At 38.0% G+C, this 24,985-nt stretch overlaps 1 protein-coding gene across 1 annotated transcript in view; it reads left to right on the top strand.

The window, feature by feature from the left end:
- THSD4 (thrombospondin type 1 domain containing 4) overlaps positions 1 to 24,985 on the top strand; it is a 289,380-nt gene that overhangs the window by 208,742 nt on the left and 55,653 nt on the right. The window contains exon 7 of the mRNA XM_082488552.1: positions 13,106 to 13,310. Within this exon, the coding sequence (XP_082344678.1) occupies positions 13,106 to 13,310 (205 nt within the window). The remainder of the gene's footprint in view (positions 1 to 13,105; positions 13,311 to 24,985) is intronic.

The raw sequence follows: 24,985 nt of genomic DNA on the forward strand, positions 1-24,985 counted from the left end.
GTCCTGCTCTGACTACCAGAAATCTCCGAGGTCCTCACACTGTGTTTAGGAAGCAGGAAAAAGAACTTATCTGCCTTCCTGGCCGAAGCCCCTTTTTGTGAGCCTGCTTTCGTCATGAGGTCCTTACATGTCTCTTATGTTTTGCAATGTGGGCTGAGTTACCAAACCATGTTACCCAACTTCTGGTAGACTGATGTTGGTTTAACTGGAACTGAACCTAAGCAGTTTCAGGCCCAGAACAGGAAACCTGAATGAGCCAAAAACCATTCTGCTTTCACTTTCTGCTTCTCTGGTCTTTTATGTTTAGTTTCCCAAGACCTTATTCAACCTAATTATTTGCCCAATTTTCCCGTTTTCAGCTGCAGTGGAATTGATTCTCAGTGATGGGCATGATTGCCCAGCTCTTCTGTTCTCACAGTTTTTCTTAGCTTCCACCGGTGTGTTCCAGGCTGTGTGTTAAATGACATCAGTATTTTCTGTGTTGCATTGGGGACCAACAAAACTTGGTGCCTTTTTGTGGGTTCAGTGAAGGAATTGATGCAAAACGGGTCTTCAAATCAGAAGAACTCTAATAAAACGACTTCCTTGTAAATAGATAAATCCTGTAGTTAGTTACAGTTCTGTTTACGTGAGAGAGAATGTTGTAAATAACAAATGGAGGAGTCGGTATGCAGTTTGGCCTCAGGAGCACATGTGCAAAGATTTCTTTCAGAAATTACAAACAAGTTCTGTGAATAGGTGACAGAAAGGGGAACAGATATCGTCACTAGAAACGCTGTGAAAGCTGCTCAGACTGACTTGGGAAAGCATAGCTAACCTCTGGGACAGCAACACTGGCACGCTTCTTAAAGCTTTGAAGGCAAGGTCTTAATGAGGGAACTAGTGTGTAAAAGAACTCCCAGAAAGGCAAATATTTACAGCTTTAGCTTGAAGCCTCTGTCACAGAAAGGAAAAAAAAAAGTGTTGTGTATTATAGACAACAATATTTACATACTAAATGCTTTCCTAAAATGTCAATAACAGGGTTTGCAGGTGTGAATTTAACATTGAGGTGGGTAAACCTGTTAGGTAAACTGGGATTGATAAAAACAAATCTGGTTCTGGCTGCAAAGGCAATGATCATTCCCAGTGGCAAAAGTGTGAAAGAGAATAAGGTATCTGTGAGGCAACCACTGAGTACAAAAGGCTATCGGTGATAGTGTTAAAATATTTTTTTCTTCATACCATCTAGCTTTTCGTAGTTGTCCTGGGCAGCTTGGGTTTGTTTAGCTTAAGATGAAATTTGAGGACTAAACAGTAGAATCATAAACCAACCGAGAAAATGAACACCACCATATTCCTTCAGAGTTCAAGACCTTTATAAGACTAGATGCAGACAAAGAGTCCCCATGGAGACCTCCTAAGTTACTGTCAGAGGTGAAAGGGCTCTGAAAGGCCATTAATCATGCTGCATTTGTGGGACAAAGAATCCCACAACTTTAAGTTGAAAATCCTCCAGGCTTACAAAGGGCCATGAAGTAAATTGTGATTTCAGCAAGCTATTCCTGGTGAATCAAGAACAGTAAATTACACTTTTGTATCTTTTGTGGATGGCATTTCACTGGAGACTAGAGCTGATTCCTAGGCCCAACTCCCACTGATTTCAAAGGGAGCCTTTCCACTGATATCAGTGGGATGTGAATCAAGAGTAACGAATATAATACAAATAGGTTTCTCCATGAAAATAGATATTGTTGGACAAGTTTTGGAATATCTTACCATTTACTGCATATATAGTATGTTTATTAAGGGGGGGGGGGGGGAATTAGAAGAGATTCAGAAGAAAACATTCTTACTAATCCTTTTAAATCTCCCTTCATATTCTCGACACAAGAACCTGCTGCATTCACTCAGCTGAGCGTGTCTAGACCATGGTCCGTGAGTGAGACATTTTATATGAAGGTAATGCACTGTCTTTTAGCACAATCACGCTACAGGGGAGCTAAAAAAAAAAGGTCCAGCGTCCACTAGATCTTACATCGTGCAGAGGTGTAGAATATTTAAAGGAAGGAGAGTTGGACACTGCGTGCAACTGATTGTTGGTGAGAAAATAAAACACCAGCTTTTGGAGTGGAGCAGCTTTATGCTGTGACTGACTTCATCCCTGCATGGTTTTTGAATGGGAAGGAGAAAGAAGAATCCATTTTAGGACTGTGGAGGAAAAACAAGGAATTCCTGTAAAGGTGATGGGCAGAGTACTTTCTAAATGTATAATGGAGCAGACTTGTGTTTTCTGACAACTTCTCCTGAGTAAGACGTCAATGGAATACCATGGGAGTGAAATCCCAGATGGCTGGTAATTTGACAAGCTCTTTATGCTGTGACCCCAGATGTCCTTGTCTGAAAGTGGCTTGATAACAATAATTTGTGCAATGTCATGAAGTAGCATGTGTAATTTTTGTCAGCAGTTGTGTTAAATGCATACACTTCGTTCTTTTAAGTGCTCTTACTTCTGTCATGCTCCTACCCAAAGGCTTTTGGATTCTGAACGACAGTCTGAATGCCAGCAAAGGAGTGCATCAGTAAACGCGTAGGGCTCTCTTGCATCAGGTAGGTCAGAGAGGTGGAATTTCAGAATCGGATATTGCATGGTGACATTTCAGTGTTGAGCTGAAATAATGTAAAGCAGAGCTCTCTTCAAACGAACTAGGCTTGGTGCTCAGAATTTGCAGATAGGTGTGAGAGAACAGAAAAGCTGGTATTTCCCAAAGCCAATAAATAAAATTCAGTCATGGCAATGCAATAAAAGCTTTCCAGTGTATGTTCTTAGAATCATGTTGTAGTGGTGGACATTGCAAAGTACAGTTGTTGAATTCAGGCATTTTAATTTCATCTGTTGTGGGCTTTCCAAGTAATGTCTTTTAAAAAAATTACAGGACCTCTAAGTAACCCCAAAGTGCTGTTAACTAGGAATAAAAGTGAAGATTTAACAAGACAATAAATGCCTTGTCCCTCTTGAACAAAATGCACAAAGGAAACAAATAGTATGTTTAGGAAAAGTAAATGACTTTTAAATGGTTCCAATGATCTGCTCAAACATTTAAGGTGAGGAATTAAAATAAAACAAAGGCAAAAATCACCCAACAGTTTGCTTCACCAGTACATTAAGTTGAACAAATATTAGGAGAATTTCATTCACAAAGGAGAAACTGCAGTTTAATTAGCCTGTGTCTGGGCTGTCTTTACATTTTGCCTCTTTTTCTTCCTCCCTTTACCTCAGCCATCTCTCTAACCATTTGCAGTCAATTTGAATGGTGGGATTCGAGTATTTTCTGTAAACACAAATGACTGTGTACATGTTTAAAAGCATTACTAAGCTGTGGTAACTAGATCAGCCTGTATTCTGTATCCATTTGAAATGAAGCATATGCTAGCGGCCAAAAGAAAAGTAAAAACCACCATGTGAGTCTTAGTGCCCTCAAAAATGTAAGTAGTGTGTTGATGAGCAGCAACAGGAGGGAGGTGGTAATGATAGAGGAAAGGAATAGCTAAGATTGAGGCGATTCTGTCCTCCCTCCCTGATGCAGCAAGGAACAAGATGTTGCTTATAGCGTAAAAAGTGGCAAAATGGATAATAGCAGAAGTATGCAATGATATGTTCTCAGGATCAAGAGAGCACCGAGAGGAGAAGCTCTATGGATGTTAGATAACTGTTCCTCTTAAGGCCTCTTTCAGCTGCGAAGATTCCTACAGATTTCAGTGAACTTAGTTGAATCTCTATGGTGTATTCTGAAGTTTAATACTGGAAGGAGAGCTTCCTAGAAAGTCAATGTCAATGTTTTTTCTGTAAGTTTTAATAGAGAAATTTATATTGTTAATTGTATGTTTGTAAAAGCAGACAATACGAGTTATTAGAAGAGCACTAGAAATGTAGTTAAGCTGCTATTGAAGTCTCATTCCTACAGTCATTGTTCTACTACTGGAGTCTAGTTAAGAATTCAGTTGATGCATAAACCAGAAAGAAATTAGTCTCACATTCCCATAACTGTGTTGGCCCTACAGTGCTTGGGAAAATGAGACTTTTTCCCTGGTTTCTGCATCAGCAAAGTTTCGAACTTCGTTCCACTTGCGAAACAATTTTCTTGAGGACTGACATGTCAATAGCAGCTTTAAATTTGGATACAGGAAACCAAGTGAAAATAGTGGTATAATGGAGGCATGGTCTGGGACTTAAATCTGGAAGGAGTTTGGGGTTGTCCCACACGCCTCCAGTGTGACTGCAGGTTGTTCGAGCAATCTTACCCTTCCAGATTTAAGAACAATCTGAAAAGGCAGCTGCTTATTCGCCCCTTTTCCTGACCGTGTCCACGGGTGACTGATTTGTGGCTCTTGAGCAGCTCAGTCATTGTCCCTATGTTGGTTGGGACTTTGCTGTGAGTGATGGTGGACTGTGGTGTTCAGAGGGTGGCTTGATAGTCTGCATCTGTATGTGTGGATTGTAGGTTTTTCTTTGTTGGAGATCCTGGCCTGTCCCGTGTTTCTGGCAGATGTATATTCTGCTGTGGGATGTGGTATTGTGACATCTCATGGTGCTGGGTGGGTCAGCTGTGCCATGTAGTTACGGGGTTTTGGGGAATGTCTTGTCTCTAATACCTGGGTACAACCGTCCCTGTAACAGCAAGCCTGGGGAATACCGAGATTCTAATTACATGTAGTTACTTTTCCGCTTTTTAGTAAATTAAAGATAGTGCTACCAATTCAAGGTATATTAAGTATCTGCTGCTTATCTTAAAAGTGTTTCTTGAGGATTCGGAGTTTCCCCTCTAGCCAACTCGAATTCAAGCCTGTATTCTAGAAGCAAATACTGTGCAGTTTGTCTGTATGCTGTTTGGCTGCCAACCATTCTAACTGCTTGTGCACATTCACTCACAAATTCCTACTTATCTCCAGGCTATACTTAGGCCGTAACCAGTATGAAAATTCCAGGACATCAAATCTCTTCCTTGGCATGCTGATGAAGTGCTTTGTACATTGTCGCAAAACAGAAGCTGATTTCTCTTACAGATAAGTTATTTGTTAATGAAACTGTTACAAAAATATACAGCGGCACTGTTTTTGTAAAATTACAGTTATATTCCTGGTGAGTGAAGAAGTCTCCAAGTTAGCATCTCAGCTATTGGGAAGGTGGTTTACATCTTGTACAAATGGTTAAGTCACCTATGTCTCCTGGGGGCAACACTAAATTTCTAATGTGCAAGTTTCATTACTGCTTGCATTACTAAGATAACACCTTCCTGTTTCTGTTTGAAAGGCTTGGGAAGTAAAAACATCAGACTATATATGGAGAAGATACCTGACATGGCAAGAAAAGCTCAGTCTGCCTTAGAATTTGGCTGGAATATAGGAAGCTGTTTATTAAAGTGGGGATGAAAGAAAGTCAAAGGTGATTCTCTTAACAGCACGAACAATGTAGAGTAGGGGTTAGTTAAAAAGTTAAGGCTCCACCATTAGGTAGAAAAGACCAAGAATGATGGAAGAATTGTCGTCTTGTTTACATGCTTTTATCACTTTTCAACTTTACCCTAAGTGGCTCTAATATTCCCTTTATTTATCTGTTAAGAATCTTAGCTTTTTTCCTTTTTTTTTTTTTTCTCTATTAAATTGTTGTTGTATTTCTAGCTTATTATGACATCTTTCCTGACTTTTAGTTTTAGTGTGATCATAGATTTTGGGAATGATTTCTTTGTGCTTGAATAAGCCTTTTTTTGGTAAACCTCATAAACATGTTCAGGAAAATTTTTAGAGTTTAGGGAAAAGCCAAATGAAACTAACTTTAAAAACATTTGTAATGTTTCCCCCCTTTTTACAATGATTTTTCTCCTTCATTGTTCTTAGAGATGCCATAGTTTATTTCATTTATTGTGAAAGGAGAGATTAGGTAAGTGTAGAAACCTTTTCTTCCGTGGACTTCAGTTAGGCACATGTCTGAGGACCCTGGAGGTCTTGCTCGAGAGGAAAACTCAGAAGAGGCCAATTCCACTGACACTGCTATGGATCACAGGAACTTCAGTTTCTCTGACAAATTCTAAATTAAGCTAGTGGCAAGTGAAGCACTAAATTGTTGTATAGTGCCATGCAGCCAACAGAACCTAAGAAAATAGTGCAGTACTAACTAGTAGTATGATTCTGTGGGAAAATTGTTATATTACAGTGTATAGTTCACTTTCTACATGCTTCATTTGATAGAATAAAACAGTAGACCAAGAGCTATAAGTAACTCTTTCTTGTTCTGTACTAGTGAAAATAGTCCTATAGACCATCAATAATGACTGCTTAATAGGCTGCAACTGCAGAATTCATCACGTGTATCACTGCTGATCTACTATGGGTCAATTCCTCCTTTTAGGGAGAAAAAAACCCAGGCTATATAGCCTGTAGCGCAGATAGGAGAGAATAAGGGTTGTTTCAGGGGACTTGTATAGCTGTGTAGACACACACGCACACACGTTTTATGTATTTCCAGTTGTTACTTATATGGATAAAGAGCACAGTGACTTGCTTTTTTTTTTTTTTTTGTGCTGGTATTCTATTCAAAGTTGTTAGTGTGCATCCTTGGAATGGATTACTCAGGTGCAATTATAAGAAAACACATGCTACAGAAATAACAGGATACCTGGAAAAAAACCCCACAGGCTTTCTTAAAAATAGCTTAAATTCTTTTCATGTACCTGAGAAGCACACAAAGCAAAATAATAGCTATGTGCTGGGAAGACCATGTTTGAATCATCTACCACATAACCTTGAAATTATTACCTATTTACAGGTTAGCTTTAAAGCATTTTCTTCCTCTTGTTTGTTTTTTTTTAAGCATAATATAATGGCAGAAGTTCAAAATGATTATTTCAGTACCAGTATATCTTTGTCTGCTTTGTCTTGGCTTGGTTTAAAGTGATGTTACTTTATAGTGCAGTATATGCAGACTTACAAATGAATGCTGGAAATGCCAGACTACTGACATTTGGATCAGAGTCTGTGATACCTAATTTAAAAAGATACATAGTTAGAGCCCATTCATCCCATCTTCCTTATCTAAATGCCAATGAGAAACTAAATATAAATTTTGCAAAATCCAAAATGAGTCCTAGAAAATATCTTCTCCTCCACAATTCATATCATTCTGAATTAATTCTGTAGATGGCTTGTTTTGAATGAAGTCTGACAAGAGTGTTTTCATGGAGAGTTTGAATGGTAATGCCTCAATATTTGGTCTTTTTAGACCATTTCGTAGGTATTCCAGGAAAAAAAGGCAAGAAGAAAATAATTTTACTGTAAGGGTCACATATTTTATAATACCAGCTGGATTACATATATGATAGTACTACCTTTATGATTTATCAGCTAGTATTCCTACATCAAAACCCTCCAATCTCTTATCTGAGACAATTTCAAAATACTTTATGAAATAGTCTTTGTTAAAGGCTTAAGAATGGGGGCAGTCTGCTTCATTTCTTATAGTCACTGTTAGGAGAATACGTGCCCTCTGTGTTGAATTTCTTGAGAGTCATATATCCTGATTTGGATCTTAATCCTTGCTTGTTAATTTAAAGTCCTTGTGAGGTACCTATAAAAGGTGACTGTATTTTACCTTCTGGGTAAACTAATTAATCTGTGCTGCTTCTTGCTTGCCCTTAATGTATACATCTAACGACTATATATTCTCTGACTTAGGTGGCAGACTGCATAAGAATAGTCCTTACTCTGTTCATGCTTGAACCTCATTCTCTGTACGCTGCGCAATCACCATTCTAGATCTCTTTTCAGATTTAAACAATGCATTATTAAGACGAATCTATTTCATTTCATAGCCGCTAACGGTACAAATGAAACTAGATAACAGCAAGTGAGTTCTAAATATTAATAGAGAAGCATCTAGACACACTTGCAGGATGTCTTTTTTCTTTTAAATCTGTCTTTCTATTTTCAACACGAAATAATGGGACAGGATAAGTGTGCATTAGCTAGCAAAGCTAGTTTTAATCATCTTGGTATTTCATTATTTTTGTTGGATTCACTATCAAAGGATGTTGAACTACTTTGGAAGGATGACCAGAAGTTTGAGAGAGGAGTTATGACTAGTTCTGATACTGTGACATTATACCACCATATAAGACTCAGGTACCAAGTTTTTCAGAACATGGTGAAGAGAAACAGTAGCTAAAAAGTAAATGCATCCTCTCTTGCAGTTAACCCCCAGAAATCACCCACAATGCTAGCAGTTAATCTCAATACTTCTATTTATTCCCCAGAGCAGATGGAAGAGTACGTGGTTTTTGGTGGCTAAATCAGTAATACCAAGCTGGGGGAGATGTAGTACTGCTCAAGTAGAACAGCAAATATGGTGGCTCTCATGAAGCTCTGTTTCATAGGACAGTAGTGTATAAAACTTAATTAGCAGTAGCCTCAGCAATTTGTAGAACTAGGGTTTACTGATAATAGTCAGTGTTAAAGCAGGTTTCCCACCAGTAGCCAGGTATTCTTCTGCTACCCACTTAACTTCTTTAGTGGTGTTTTGGGCCATGCACCTTGCTTGATTACTCTTCTCACATTACACTGCCTAACATTTCTTTAGCAGCTGGATCAGCTGTGGTACATCCATACCTGTCCCTGACCCTTTTCTTACAATTTTTGACTTATACTTGAGTATGACTTATGGTAAACATTTTATTCTGCTGCCTTCTAGCCCCATGGATACCCAGACTCCAAATTACTTATGAATTACAACTTTTAGCAAACTACCTGTCAATATAACTGATTTTTGAAGTTAATGGTGTTAGTATACTACAACTCATAACTGTGGTTTTCCTACTTGATAATACAATGCAGCTAAAGCAAAGGCAGCAGGTTATTGTCGTGCTGTATTGTTTATGCCACTCTACCACATAGATTGCAATTTTTAATGGAATCATTTAATACCGAGATTGTAACATCTGTTTCCCATTTCAAGGATCAGCACTTCATGTTTTCAAATGCCTGGCACCAGCCCCATTCTATTGTATACATAGCCCTAATTCCCTATTAAGTTCACCACTGAGTATTTCATCCAGATTGTCCCTTGTTTTTCTCAAGGGTTTTTATTTAAATTAATTTTGGCATACAGTTGGCTGTAATTCTTGAACAGTGTCTTTCATGCTAACTTGTAACTTAAAAGGGTTTCTTGAACCATTTTGCAAAAACAGTTGAGCAATATATAAGATGTATAGATGCTGCAAGTCAAAAGTACCTCTTCTAAAAAACAGCACTTTGCAAGAAAATGTTTTAAGGGACTAATGTGTTCGAGGCCTCTTCATATGGATACCCAAGGAACAGCTTGCAGTAGTCCTGTCCAAAATCCTTCTGGTGGGCAGAATGCATTTACCTTTGTCTTCTCTTTCATCTTGTATTCGCAGTCCTAGTATTTCTACATTCATAGTAGGAATGTTGTGTGTGATGTGGCTCGAAAAGTGACATCTGCTTTTGGATTCCTTAAATGTGCATTACATGATGAAAAACAGCTGTGAATTCTTCCTTGACCGAGGCCGCCTTTCACCATTGTGAGAGTGTACTGGGCTGTTAAGTTGGGTGTTAATGTATTTGGCACCCACTTTACATCTCAAACTTCCAGGGTTGTACAAGGAGACTATCTGAGATTTCAAACCTATCTGCTTTTCTAGCAAAATTTCTGATCTTTGCATCTGTTGACATAGTTAAGACTTATTCATGTTTCCACAGCAAATATTAGAAGCAACACTCACAGTGGATTCCAGTTCGTATCACTTCTTTCCTTAACATAATTTTTTCTTGCTGATGTATCACAGTGTATTAAGTAATGTGATAAGGGCATTTATGTTTGCTGTGTATACATGTGCTTAAATGTAATGAATAACACAGCCTGCGAGAAGTTAGAAGTTGGTTCATATTTTTATGTGAACGCACGTTAGCCAAGTAGCAAGGTGGTACTTCTTAAATTGATAGTCATAACAGACAAAAAAAAAAAAAAAAAGAAAAGAGAAAATGCTGAATTATCTGTTCATGTTGCATGGATTCTACATTTTTGTTTCATTTGGATGAATTCTGTTTACCAGCCTAGTTCTACAAGGATGACTACCATTACAAATCTCAGCACAGCTTCAAGCAGCTGTTTAAAAGCAGAGAGAAACCAGAATCAGCTTGCCAGAGAGGTGTTTCTTTCATCTTCCCAAAATTACTCTGGACCAAGGCCAAGGACGTCTTAAGTATTGAGTCCTGGACCAGTAACAGGTGTCTGATCCAATATGTCATGACCTGTCGGTGCTAGGAATCTATGCTTTATACAGGGGGACAGGATCGCTATATGATATCCTTGCGGGATCTGGAACTATTAGAGAGTACATAGCCATTTTTATATGCCTGCCTAAACTGCATTAAGCAAATGTCAAGGTTTTCTAGAATGTGTTAGTTATAACTGGCCTCTTCTTCTGAAACCTCTGCAATATTCATCTTTAAAGCACATCATTTCTATGGAAGCCTCAGTAGAGGCTGCAGTAAAGATTTTTAATTTTTCTTTGTAAAATAGTAATTTGTTGCTAAATACCTGTTCTGTTGGTAGGTAAATCGCATATATGCATGCACTCTGCATAATATATATAGTTCATTTATATCTTACTGTTTATTGTATTTATTATCTTATTTATTTATTTATTTATTGTCTTATTATTTGTCTTATTTCTATGCTTTTGGTTCTCCAGCTTTTTCCTCATTGTCAGTTGCTGGTTTCAGATTATCAGGTCCTTGTCTCCAGTAATTCATTCTGTGTATCTTTCTCAGTCATTTCTGTGAAAGAAAATTTAAACATTACAGGCACTTTTTGTGACACAGGCTCCTTTTAACCGATATGGGAAGAATTCCAAATAGTACAGCCAAAGATTGACAGCTGTTTTGTATGTCAGTCACTATTTGACTAAGAATGACGTGTGAGTTTAAAACAGGTTTAATGTTTATTCCCTACAAAGGAATTTGTACTGATTGGTTGTGTTTCTTCTGTGAGAAGTAGTTCTGGTCAGACTGACCCACAGTAGTTCTGCATTATGGTCTCAATGAATAAAACACACTTTTCTCTATCCTCTTTTACTTGCTAAGAGGAAGAAAATTGTATTAACCTGTCTTGGACTCAGTCGTGATGGAGAACACCGTTAAACATTTATGCTAGCGATTCATATTGTCTAACACCTCATACTTGAAAGGATTCCCTCCATAAAACAACTTGCTGGCAGTGGAAATTTCCTGAAAGTCACTGTGTAAGATAGACTGAGGCTAAGTACCACTACATTTCCATCCAAAAAATATATGGCAGAGAAAGTGTAAATACTCTCAGCAAAATATCCTTCAAGGAGGACTAGCAGAGATGAATTGGTCCTCGGGCACAGCTGTCTTAAATTTAGATCACCTTCATTTTTCAGATTGTTTTAGCAGGTCTGAAATCATGTCTGATTTGGTATAGTGACACTTGCAATTCCTATGTTTAAGCAAACGTATTACTTTGTTAGTAATAAAATTGAACTCGGATGTGATTTTAAGATTTCCACCAAGCAGTGCAAATGCAAGATGTTAAAGTGTTTCTATTTGAATCCAAAATCTCTTTGAAATCACGCAACAATCTGCTCACACTAGATTTGACAGGATGGAACAGATTTTTAGTTTTCAGGTTATCCCACTGTGAAACACAGAGCGCTCAGGAATCTTCTGCACTCTCTTGCTCCCTGACTACAAACAGGTATCACTGTCAAGCTCCATATGATCCTGGCAATGATGAGTTAGATGGTTTTATCTGTGTTTTTTGGATAGTCATAAAAAAAGATTTTGGGTGTTAAATATTTATATTGGAACGAAGCAGGCTCTGGCTTGCAGTTTAGAACATTTTTCGCAGCAAGGGCCAAGCATTCATATTGGGAATAGGAAAGAAATACAGTGATGCCAAGGCTCAAGATAATCCCTATGTTGTAAGTTGGTGGTATCAAAAAATTCTTTTTCTTCCCCCTCTTATTTGGATGTTTGCTTCCAGGAAAGACCATAGAACAATAATTAACCATTCTTTTCATCAAGGATTTTGCAAGAATTTGCAAGTATTTTTGACTATTTGAAGTAATAGAACAATACTCTGTGATTTATTTTGAACGTTTTCCATCAAATTACTACATTTCATAAAATATGTGATAGGCTTCTGTTCTACTGGCTCATGCAATATTTCATTCTTATCTGAATGAGACTGAGAAGTTGTTTTTGCATATGCCAGTTAATCATATAGGTAAATGATAAGTGTTCATCATAAATGTTTTTTAAGGTCTGTAAGTACAAAGCAGCAAGGTCGAAGAATGGAAGGGTTTCTGTGAGAGAGGAGATAATCTCTACAGTATGTGCAGAACAAGTTGGAAAGATTTTCTTTCTGGTTTGAGTCAAATCTTTAACATTTTTTTTCTGCCCTTTAATTTACATTATTTTAAATCATTTCAGTTTTTTTCTTTAACTCTCCTGTCCAAGTGGGCGTTACTGAGTGGGTTGAAGATTTTCTGCTCAGTGAACAGGAGGATCTCTTCTGTCACTGTCTAGATGCAGCGTAAAGACGTTTTAGAAACCTGTTTTGATGATAATAGGCTCAGTGCTCAATTTTAGAGGAGATTAAGGGGGCACTTTATATATACAGTAGTTCTGCTTTTGTGAAAAGCCCATTTTGGATCACAACAAAATCATAGCTCTTTGCCTCTTTTCTGACTAGCAGCCACAGGAACAATGTTGTTAAGAGATTCTTTTCTTTCAGCCAAGGAGGGTGTAATCAGCAATGATCAATGCATTAGGGTTCTTTAGTGCATTCTCGTATTTTTGGTAACAGGTTGTAAAAACCTGTCGGCTAACTTGAAATCCCCAGGTCTGTGGACCCTCTGGTTTTTATTGCCCTTTTGCATACTGAAGAACAAGGGAAGAAATTGCTGAAATGCTAATTCACAAAATCTTTTCAGGACTGATTGTTCTCTGAAAGTCATACTGTCCTCAGTTGTTATGTCCGAAGTCTGCAGTTGTAAGATCTTGCAAAAAGAATTCTTACTTTATTTTGCAGAGCATTGGCTGTGACGACTATCTGGGTTCAGACAAGGTGATAGACAAGTGTGGAATATGTGGAGGGGACAACACTGCTTGCAAGGTTGTGTCTGGAGTTTTCAAACACACACTAACAAATCTCGGCTACCACAAGATAGTGGAAATTCCTGAAGGAGCTACGAAAATCAACATTACTGAGATGTCAAAGAGCAACAACTATTTGGGTAAGTTGCATCTCAGTGAATAAAGCATTCTTTGTGCGGTAGTGCAACTGGGGGAAAGTTATGCCAGGCCGGGCCACCTAAGCAGTGGGAAATAGATGTCAAGAACAAGAAAGGAGAAGGGGAGGGGGGGGGGGATCATTACACAGGTGTTTTGATCAGAACTAACTGGCAGTTTATAATTCTGGCTTGATCTCGCATGACAAACACCGTAGACCTGTTACCATCTATTTCCCTGTCCATGTGACTTGGCTTTAGTGGTTCCTATCAGTTGTTCCGCTGTGGTGATTACGCTTCTCACATCATTAACCTTCTCCGAGCAGTCAAGAATCCAGCCAAGCAGCATGCTCGCTTATGTAAAGTGTATCGAGGCTGCTTGAGGAGAAAGGAACATCTTCTGATTGCCTAAAAATGTCGGTTCTTTTAAAGGGAAAGTATATCAAAATTGTACTGAGGTAATGTGATGTTGAGTTGCTATCCACAGAATGCAAGGTCATTTGTACAATTGTTTATTCTGAAGCAGGTTTTATTCAAAACCGTAGAGGATCCTGGAATATTTATATTAACGTCATAGCATCTTCTGGTATATTTCTAGATCCGTGTAGTGTGCTGCAAATTAGAAATTATGTGGAATTTCTGCAGAGCTATGTCTGTCTTGTGTGTTTTTGTGAACTGTGCCGTTCTCTGTTGTAATCTCTCGTCTTCCCAGGTTACAAAGCCCTTAGTTTGCCTACATTTCTGCTTCTGTTTTGGACACAATTCTGCTGAGTGGACTGGAGAGAAGAGAGTGGGTTAAGATTTGTAAAACCTGCCCCTGGCCCTTTAATTTCTCTTCACCTATCAGTCCATCCTTAGAGCTGTGTTTAAAATTACTGTAGCAAACAATAAAAAATGGAGCTGCGTGAGGCCTTTCTTGCTAGCTGGATGTAATGACTACTAGAACTATGTAGCTGCACTGGAAGTTTCAGATGCCAGTACTCTTCTTTAACAGCTGCTTTATTTCACTTTTTGCAGCTACTGCACCGGTACAAGAGGGTGGTGAGACACTGGCCCAGGTTGCCCGGAGAGGTTGTGAACACCCCGGAGGCGTTCAAGGCCAGGCTGGATGGGGCTTGGAGCAACCTGGGCTAGTGGGAGGTGTCCCTGCCCGTGGCGGGGGGTTGGAACCAGATGCTTTTTAAGGTCCCTTCCAACCCAACCCATTCTATGATTCTATAAGAAAGGAAAGTGCTCATTATTGGATTGTTCTCTCCTCTTTTCTGCTTTCTTATCCTTTATTTCTGCTGAAGCTGTAACTAGTTCTACAGAAACATTTGCCTGTAGGTTGGAGTTTATTTTGGGGAACAGTCTGAACTGTAAAGTGAACTCTGTAATTTTACCAAAAAAAGTGACTCTTCAGAAGTGAAGAAATAATATAAGCTACCCACAGTCCAAGAAAACCAAATGTTCTGGACCTCTTATAGGGTGGTCTTACCAGTTCTAACTTGTCCTGGTTTCATCCAGCTGTATTTTTGCCACATTATATACACCTAGCATTAATTTTTTCATGTGATGGGTTTGTATAGTGTCTATCAACACTAACAGGTTTGATGATGAAATAAACCAATAATTCTATCTAAAGAGCTTCCATAGATACTTGTACATTTGGTACAAAATGGGTGAGAACGCAGCTTACTTGGCAGGACAGTGAAAGTAGCCACGTTACTAATTTATAAAATCATGGAGTTGAATGTAATTTTTCTGCCAGGTTTACATGCCAGCATCTGAAAACAGCTGGCAGAAAAATTCCCTTAACTATGTTAAAATGTCCTGAGCCACTTGAACATTTTTGGAATGTGCAAGACAGAAAAAGAGTAACGTTTTTTGCTTAAAAATAACCAGGCTGTTGGCATGTATGGGAAAGTGGCGAAGTTTTCCTTTCCCATGCTGCTCCTTATCTCCTTATCCCCTGAGCTCTCAGTTTATGCTATCATCAGTTCTTTCTTTCTTTCTTTTTTTTTTTTTTTATCCATTTCATATGTTTCATTTTAAAGGTGCTGGTATGGATTTAGTCTGCTAAATTTGCCAGCTCCCTCCGCTGTTAGGAATTCTTGAGGCTCTAGTTCCAGCTAGAAGGACTCCAGGCTCTCTGCTCACACCATTACACAATAAAGTCAGTTTATGGAGGCAGGTGAGTTGCACCAGGAGAGGAATGAACACGTTCTAACAGATCAGAAAACTGAAATTAGGGAAAGGTTTATCAAGCAATTTATTGGACAAGTGAAATGGTAATTGGGGCATTGTTTTTTGGCATATTGTTGGTCACAAAGTTCTCACTGATAAAACAGCATTCAAAATTTAGACATGCACATTTTTATAGGGCACATAACCCTGGTAGAGCTGGGAACTCAGCTCTGGTATGTACTGGTTTGTCTATGCTTATGCTGATAGGCAGAAATCTTGAACTTTAAAAATAAATAAAAAATCTTAAACTCATCCTTATGCTGCAGCAGCAGCAAGAAAAACAACCCAGCAGCCATTCCTTTAAGCATGTAGTTGAGTGCTTTGCCAAACTGAAGTTTCAGGTCCCTGTTCTTGTCATAGTCCAGCTGCAGCCATCAGAGCTGCTGGTAAGTAGCAGTCTTCTTGTTACAAGGAGTACAAGTTACCTGCTTTTCGTTTTCCTTTCACGTTGCACATTTTATGGTTTCTTCAATGTAAAATAGAAGTCGTAAGTCAGCTCAAGGTCACTAAAATTTTTTTAGAAAGTGACAGCAGATGTATCTGGGAATCTGAGTTACCCTGCTTGTCTCTGTTCAGGAGACTGTCTTGAGTTCCATGTGGCTTCATTAAACAGTTTTTACAAAGCTCCACACCTTTTCACTGCTTTACAAAAATACTAAGTGAGTAAGCAACCAGGAAAGTGTGCTTTCACAAGCACATTTATTTCTGTAAAATCAGGAGGTGCTGGAAAAAGCAGGCAAGAATGTAAGGTTTCTCACCCAAAGAGTGAAAGTCATCCGATACTTGAAAGCTTCTCCATATTGCTTTTGTAAACTTTTTTGTAGCAATCTGTTGCTCATGGTTGCAAAACCTGTGACCCTTATAAAAACCATAGTTCTAATGATGATGCTGAATATGATGATAGCTTATTAAGGTGGACTAATTTTAGATATTGCATTTTCATTTTTTGCACACAAGTTGGAGTGGTGGTAGAATGAAATTTGTAAGTTCTTGCTACTTGAAAACAGTAAACTTTAGTTAAAAGAAAAAACATGACAGTGGTAGCTGAAGCTTTTAGTGTTTCTGGAAGATGTCATTATCTGGGTAGTCAGAATACTCAGATTAAAGGAGAGAGGCTATTTCAATGGTCGTTCAACAGGTTGTTCGTGTAACTTTGTAATTAACTTTTCACAAAAACTACAAAATCATAGATTTCTTGTGCATCTAGTGATCTATACTATTTTATTTCTGTACACCTTAAAAAACTTCAAGAACATTGTTTCTGTTTTCTTCTGCTTATGTTTTCTTGTTTTGGGTGTTCTCCTGGTTTTGAATGAATGAATTTCATACAGCACAAACATAATCTTTTCTTCTCCCTGCCCCTCTCCCCTCCAAGTGCCAAAAATCCTTTTAGGTTTTCCATGTCTTGAAGATCGTTACTGTAGGAAGAGTGTCAATCTGAGAAAGGAAAATACTTTAACAGTCAAATTGAGAATGGCCTGAGACATAAACTGGTGTTTCTTAGAGAGCCAAAATGAACTATCTCTAGTAGAGCCATAAGGCAGATCAGAAATTCCCAAGGAAGCATCTTGTATTTTCAAGTGTGTGTGTGTGTGTGTTCAGACAGAAGCAGTGCAGCTTTGGACTGCTAAATAATAGCTAGTAATAACTACTAATAATGTATTAATCGGTCCGTATGTTTACTCTAGTATTATTTTTTTTACAGTTCGAAGCAAAAGCTATGTATTACAGTTTAGGTTTAGACTCTACAAAGTATAAACAAGGCTATAGGCTGTACAGTCCTGAGCTATTTACGAAATGACTTGCTTCTCAAAGTAGTTTTCAGCAGTATTTTCTGACTGGCTGATGTGTTAGACCTTTCGGCAACAAAACTGCTGACCTTGGACAGGCTTCTCCATTGGCAAAGCACTTCTGTCACATGCTAGTCTTGTACAGAAAAGAGACAAAGACATACTTTTTATCCCACTGGTAATCATCAGCTGGCCGGTTCTCATACACTGAAATGGGAATCTTGCCACTGAATTAGGTATGACCGTAATACCTTAAGTGGGACCAGTTCGTCACAGCACTTACGCTGCAAAACATGTGGTTTCGAGTATAAATACTTTAGCATCTTTGAGATTGGGATTTGGGATAATGGCAAAATTTTAAAGCCAAATGATATGAATCCAAAGTGATTATTCAGAAGGTGCTTTTTTTGCATGTTGGGGCTTGAGAACCTAATTCAAAGCAGCTGGTTGTTACCCATATCTATGGCTTCAACAGCAAGAGAATCGGATGGGAAGAAGGTATCAATAGTAAGAATTAAAATTTAGCTTAATTCAAGAGTGAAAGACACAATGGTTTTAAATGGATTAGCTTTGAAAAACACTTACCATGTGTCATGAACTTATTCTAATAGAAAGGAATCAGGTAATGTCCTGTCACTCAAGCAACAGTTTGTTTCCAGAGCAGTTTTCTGAATCTGGAGTCATATGGTTTTGTGATGCAGTTCTGCAAACGGAACCAGACGTACTGCCCGCCGTCGTTGGCAGTAGAGGTTTGTGAGGTATCTTATGAAAGGGAAAGTATATGCATTAGAGTTTTGGCAAGTCTTAACATTTTGTGCTTATCTGAATACTATTTACTGCAAAGATGATTCATAGTGAAATTTATGTCATTGCTAATTGTAAAGCTTTTTACAGTTCCTTCAGGGATTATATTATGTATTTCAATTGTTTTTCATGGAATTAGGTTCTTTCAGCCACTAAATGAGATAGGGAGGTATTGGCATCTAATCTATTTTCTCTGCTTTCTGTAAAATGACACCTGCTATTCTAGCATCTTCTATTGGCACATGACAGTATATAGTATTTGTGATTAAAATAGGAGTTACACATTAATATTTTTTTAAACAAAAGTCCAAGAGATGTTAATAGCATTCTTGTGAATATTGGTGTGCCTGAACATGAACATGGATTTAAGGAATATTTATTCAGTATTCCCTTTGGCAGATAACATTCAAACGGTATGTCTGATGATAAAATATTGTTAGCATCTCTTTAGCTTAAAATAACATTTTCAAATCAGTCTAGAGATTCAAATTTACAGCAAGTAAAGGAGTTAGATTAGAACACTGGCAGAGAATTTAGGAGGTAAACATTATTAGAGGTACTGCTGTATCGCATGTGATCGTATGAAAAGTTTTAGAATTTATATATTAGCAATTAACTCATTGATTTCCTTCATGTGGTGTTAATTAGATAAAATAATGCACTTTAAAATATACATTTTTTTAATCGCTCCTAATGTTTTGGGTTTTAAAATTTTTATACAAGATTAAAGGTTTCTGTGCAAAAAAGTTGCGACAGATACCGTATAGTAATACAGAGAAAAGAGCATATGTGTTTGAAGTCTCAGGGCTTGGAATGAACATGCAAGAATATGCCAGAGGAGGAGAGTGGTTTCTGTTTTCTTAATTACTTTATATACAAGGGATCTACTTATAGTAAACTTCTGTTACAGTGCTTAGGTGTGCGTTAGGTTCAGTACCTGTCCCAAATAAGTGGTGAGAGCTATCAGTGCACCATTGAGAATTGCTACATTTCTATTCAGAAACAAAATCTGCAATTTTTTCATTTGAGTTTACAAAGTGCTGCAATGCAAAGCCATGCTATTATGTGTGTTTATTGGGATGGACTTGTGAACAGCCCCCCCAAGGCCTTTGACATTGTATTTCTTAAGCTGTGTGTTATTCACTGAGTGCATCCCTACATGCATCACTCTGTGCATTAGAGATGGAGTGTCTCGCTCCCATGTACAGATTACTGAATGCATTATTTATAACCTAGGTAATTACAATTTCTGGATTAGAATAACTGTTTTTTTTACCTTTTGTCCTTGGTCCTCTTGACTGCTCTCTGCTGGAGTTAAACAACAAAGACATTTCTTTGTACAGACGACGATGTGCCCCAAACTGTGAAGAAAAGATTTAAGGAATCACGTCTTAAATAAACTAAAATTAAGCCCAGCAAGTTCAAACCATAAGGAAATTTCAGAATAAATTATTAATACGTGAAGAGGAAGTTAGTATCTCTGTGTAAACTTAACCAGAACATTTTGAATGATAATCCTAAATTATGCTTTTTATGATTTGGAATCCTAGCAAATCTGTTGTGTAGTCATTTCCTGAATACGGAACTTGAACTGAAGAGTCAGGAGATACTACAGGAAGAGAAACAACTTGGGTTTTTTTGAAAATGTTTGCAAAATCAAGCATTCCTATAAAAACATGGTAATGGTAGTATTAGTTGATAACTCCTGCTTATTTGCTTGTGCCTTATCGCCTTGTTTCCGCTCTCAGTCTCATCTGAAGCACGGCAAGAATTTACTTTTGGTTGGTTATTTTCTGACTCTACAAAATTGGCCACCAGTAGAAGCTTAACCAATTTTTGGCCACCTCAAAAGGTTCAATTCTGTGTGAGTTTTAGGAGAGAACTGATGACCAGAGAAGATTCTGCTTTTTTCCACTTTAGTTAGCATTTCTTGCTTCATTGCAGATATATTGATTATCTGAATTAATAATAATTTGAATGAATTGCTCTCTGCACGGCCATGCTTTAATTCAGAACTAACACAGGTCTACTTTGTTGTCTTTCTCAACATGGATTTCAAAACAGCCTCAGTACTGCAGTTGCTAATGCTGTCCTGTCCAGGAAAATGCTCTTCCATGACAGTTGTTTTATGCACAGAAGCTCAGAGTCTGATCAGACAAACATGCATTTTTATTAGCAGCTACCCAGTCCAGTGCACGTGAGTTAATATTACGCTAATTGCTGACAGATTGACTTCAGGATTTACATGTAGACTACATATGTTGGCCTGACACTTTTCATGGGTTGCATTTCCTTAAGCCGAAAAGTAAGTGCAATATTGTGGTTGGTTGGTTATGACAAAACTTGTGATTTTTGATCATTTAATTGTCTTCCTGTGCAAACTGTAGTTTCAGTGGGTGGGGGGCCTATAACCTACTCTTATTTTGGGTCGTGATAATTACATTTAACATAGCCAGTCGGGCTACCACATTCTGGTTGGGGGATTCAAGAGAGTGGTGAAGAAGTACAAGTCTCTGGTTTACACCTGGAGATGACTGAAATCTTAGAAGCATATTCTGTCATGAATTTTTGTGTGAGTCTGAGTTTGGATCTTGCCTTCTGTGGTCATATTCCTGCCACAATGAGTGTGGGTTTTCCCTATTAAAAAAGTCACAGCTAGGATGAAGTGTTCACTGTGTTACATTTAACAGTCTCTGTACTTTTCTTCTGTATACTAATTGCATTATTGATAATACTCTTATTTATTAAACCATTCCTTCCTAAAAGGTAATGCTGGGTTACAGGAAGTCGAGACCACTGCTTACGCTTTCTAGCCACGGTTGTATGTGTGTTGTCACCTGGGTTAGTTCGTTCTGGGTTTTGGAAGGCCTGTTCTGTGCTGATGCTAGGTAAACATCTAGGACACACAAAGTCAGGGAGAGCCTGGGATCTTTCACTTGTAAAAGCCTTTACAAGGTAATGATTTTTGAAAAGAATATGAGCTTATGATCGAATTTAAAAGAACAAAACCAGAGAAATCCAGGACTGAAGTATCATGGTGGGACAGCTTCACATAAGGTATAGGATGGGAGGCAATCTAAAATCCTTTGTGAACACTCCTGAAGCTGTAAAGGGGATGTGCTACTTGAAGTCCTTACAGGTTGTGTCAGTGTTTGGCCTTTGGAGTTCAGCCTATGTTTGAGGATAATGTATGTGTAGGTGAGTTACTAAAGAGAATAAAGACTGTCACAAGTTTGCTTCTAATGCAAAAGGGTTAAAAACTAATAGAAGTCAGTTTATTAAGACAGATAGAAATGTGCAATAGCTATCTTTCTAACACTTCTTACCTGAAGTTCATCACTAAGATGCACACACACCTACATTTACGTATCCTTTGAATTATCCTCCTTAAAATAGTTTCAAATTGATTGTCTGCAGGGAGATTTTCTTTCACTAAATAAATGTTCATCTCATTCTAGCCAACATGTATTACTTGGCTAGGGTGATCACTTACTAAAACCCTTGAAGTTGTTAAGACTTTGGATGAAGTTCAACCCCGGTGTTAATGAATTCAACTCCACTGAATTCAAGTTGCACAAGGGTCTTACCTAGTCTAATGACCTGTAGTTGAACCAGAATATATCCAGGACATTATTCTTTGCTGACCATATATTTTTTCAATACTGGTGTTGCTTAAATAATTACATTTTAGAGTTTCTGGCAAGTTTATCTTATTATAGTAAATTCCAAGGTGACTTTTCCCTCTGGCTTCATTAAACAGCCAGCTAATATCTAACACTTTGTATAGTAGTCTGTAAGGTTCCAGGCACATTTTGAAAACATAGAAAATAAATGTTTTCTCGAAAGCTAGTTTATTCTTTTTTATATATATTAAGCAGCCAATCTTTAAAAAAGGCCGACCGCATTATTCATCGGGGTGACGGGAAGGAAGTACTCTTTTCCCTAGCTGCAGTGGTTAAGCCTTAATGGCTGGGTTAACTTCTGTATCACAGCTTTCCATTACTGTCTTACAAAACAGTCTTCTGCATGTCATTTGCCATTGGTGTTTTCACTTGTGAGGTTCTAAATGAGTTTCTCCTTGCTTGCTGACTGTGGGAGAGCTGCCAAGAGATAGCCTTAAGTCAGGGTGCGGAGCAAGAAGCCCGGGGCCTGGCCTGGGAGACTGGCTTGAATCTCAAGGAGAGTTCTCCATGTTGCTGCTTTTCAAGGTAAATGGCTTCCGAGCCTTTTTCTTCTTTTCCTTCTGCATCTCAAAGAAGAACATGAATATTTCTTTCCAGCACGCATTGGCTAGGCTTTTTAGCTCATACATGCTCATTGATGACAGTGGTTATGACCAGTTTTGGAACTCATAGAAATCATGTTTTCATTGCCTGTGTTTCCTAATTCTGTCATCATTTGACAGAGGTGTTGGTGGTTTGGTTTTTTTTTTTACCATTTGTTTGTAAGCAATGTTCTTATGAAAACAGTTATCACTACAGCAGTGCACCAGCTGAAGCCTGCTGTTGCTTTGATGATCTGCCCTACAAATACATCATCTGTGAACAACAGCCAGCAGCAATGACTCCTACTGAGGTGCTTGTTTCATAAGTTCTGTATTAAAGGAATGTTTTTTCCTTCTCTTGAAAGATGGAAAGGTTGTTTTGAAAGGAAAGGAAAGGGATAAAGAGAAGTATGCAAAATAGTGAGAGGAAACTCAGAAAGGCTGGTTGTTCAGTTTGACTTGTAAAGCACCTGGCAATCCCCCTTGGCCTTGGAAGCCTCTGGAGAACTGACTCTGCAAGATTTTCAGTATTTCCTGTTTCTTGTCAGACCCCAAATTCTTTAATTTCAACATTTCTCAGTGTTTTGATTATACTTCTGTTTCCAGTTATGGACAGAACCAAGGAACTTGAATGCAAAATTTCACAGAAAATGCATTAGAAATGAAAGAGGTGGGCTGTTTGAACAGTGTTTATTAATCTGAACCCAATTAATGTGAACCTCTTAGATCTCAAAGCTTTAAATTATTTTTGTCTTCTAGTTGATGACCAAACCATCAAGTAGTTTGCATGAAAATACTCATTTGAACATTGGGTTTAGCACACAGCGTTTGGAGTATCGACACATGGTTTGTTCAAGGCTTTGTAAAAACTCTAAGCTCTTCTGAAGAGTGTGTGTTAATTGAGCACCTTCCCATGCATACATTTTATGGCACTGTCCAATACTCAGTAACATGGATTCTCCTCTCACTAATGCAGCTGACTTTCTGCTTTCACTCTGTTCTTCCTCTGTCTCTAAGATGGCCAACAAGGGACCATTTTGGAAATGTCATGTACTTTTTGGAATTCATTAGCTTTGTGAGTTGATTAAAATCCCTCATATGTAATTTGTTACCTCGAATAAACACTACTTTGAGTAAGGATGTTCTTTTTTTTAAAGTTGTGATCAAGGTGTAGTAATCTTACCTTGCTAGTCGTGGGTCCGATACAATACTTCTCTTTCTTCTTATAAATTTTAATTCAAAATTAATTCTGTACTGTGACTTAGCTATACATAAAGAATGGCCAGTGTCAGTCCAAATTCATAAACGATCCATAGGCAAATTCCCAAATCACATGAAGACACGTTTCTTCCTATTCTTGCCCAGAGGAGAGGTTGTTACTAATTTAAATAGTTGTTCAAATGCTACATGAGAAAACTTAAGAAAAAATAGTTGGGAACCTGGTTTCAATTGTTGTAGATATTTCTGTACAGCATTCTTTGATTCCCTAATCTTATTGTATTCTGAGCAAAATTCTCTTTTGGATAGCAAAAAACCTTTCTTTGTTCCTTAAGCGTCCCTTGATCTAGTCAGATAGAATGTATTCTTACATCTTTGTCTGATTCTGTAAAAGAAACATATTTTTATATTATTTCTTTTTTTGCTGTTGCTTCTCTTATTTCCCTTTGAACTTCTCAGTTTCAACATTTTTGTTTCTTACCCTTTTAAAAATCTCTTTTAGTAAAATAATCACCCAGTAGAAATTCTACATGATTAGTGGCTTCATGGTTGGATCCTGTGAAGAGATTTCATCTGCAGAGAATATTTTTATATTGCAGCATTAAATTCCAAAAGAAATCCAAGTCTTTTCTAATACACAATATATATGGGGGTTTAAAACTTGATTTATAGACTGTGTGATTAAGTTAGTCAAGGGAGATTAAACTTTATCCTTTACTTCTTAACTTGCCCAGTGTCTTTGTTTTCTATTGAATATTACTTCAAACACTTTGTGTCAGAAAAATTTGGGTGCTTAGAAGCCTTACAGACCCAATCTTCCTTTCATATTTGTACCCGTGGCAGCAGTAGTTACCCCACGGTCATGGCTCCACTTATTTTATACATTTGCGATATAATCAAACTGCTGTAATTCTGAAAATTTTGGTAGCGTGGCCGCGAGTTCTGGATCAGGTGAATGTCTGCTGTGAGATTATGGATTTGCTTTTAGTCAGCTACTTAGCAGAGTTCACCAACTCGCACTGCTAATCTAGACATGGCTTAGGGACCCTGAGACAGAAAAACTGAACATCTGTTGACCACTGGTAACCACAAAATGCGAATAAAGGGATTTATTAAGGGCACGGTACTCCAGCTGCAGCTAATCTGCATTAAGGGGTTAATACCTCAGTCCGTCTCATTCACCTACACCAGCACGCCTACCAAAGAAAATGACGCACAGCTTTAAGTCAGCATGCCGTCAGTTGGCGTACGTGGTTGCTGTGGCTTGAGGCTACAGCTGTTTCCTCCGCACCCATAAAACTCTTTATCCATAGCTGGTGCAGAGCAAGGAACATCCAAGTGTAACTGAAAATAAGGTTTGTGTGTAGCAGTTTCACTGA

The sequence above is a fragment of the Vanellus vanellus genome (genome assembly GCF_965231255.1).
Source record: "Vanellus vanellus genome assembly, chromosome: 11".
In the NCBI taxonomy this organism is placed as follows: Eukaryota; Metazoa; Chordata; class Aves; order Charadriiformes; family Charadriidae; genus Vanellus; species Vanellus vanellus.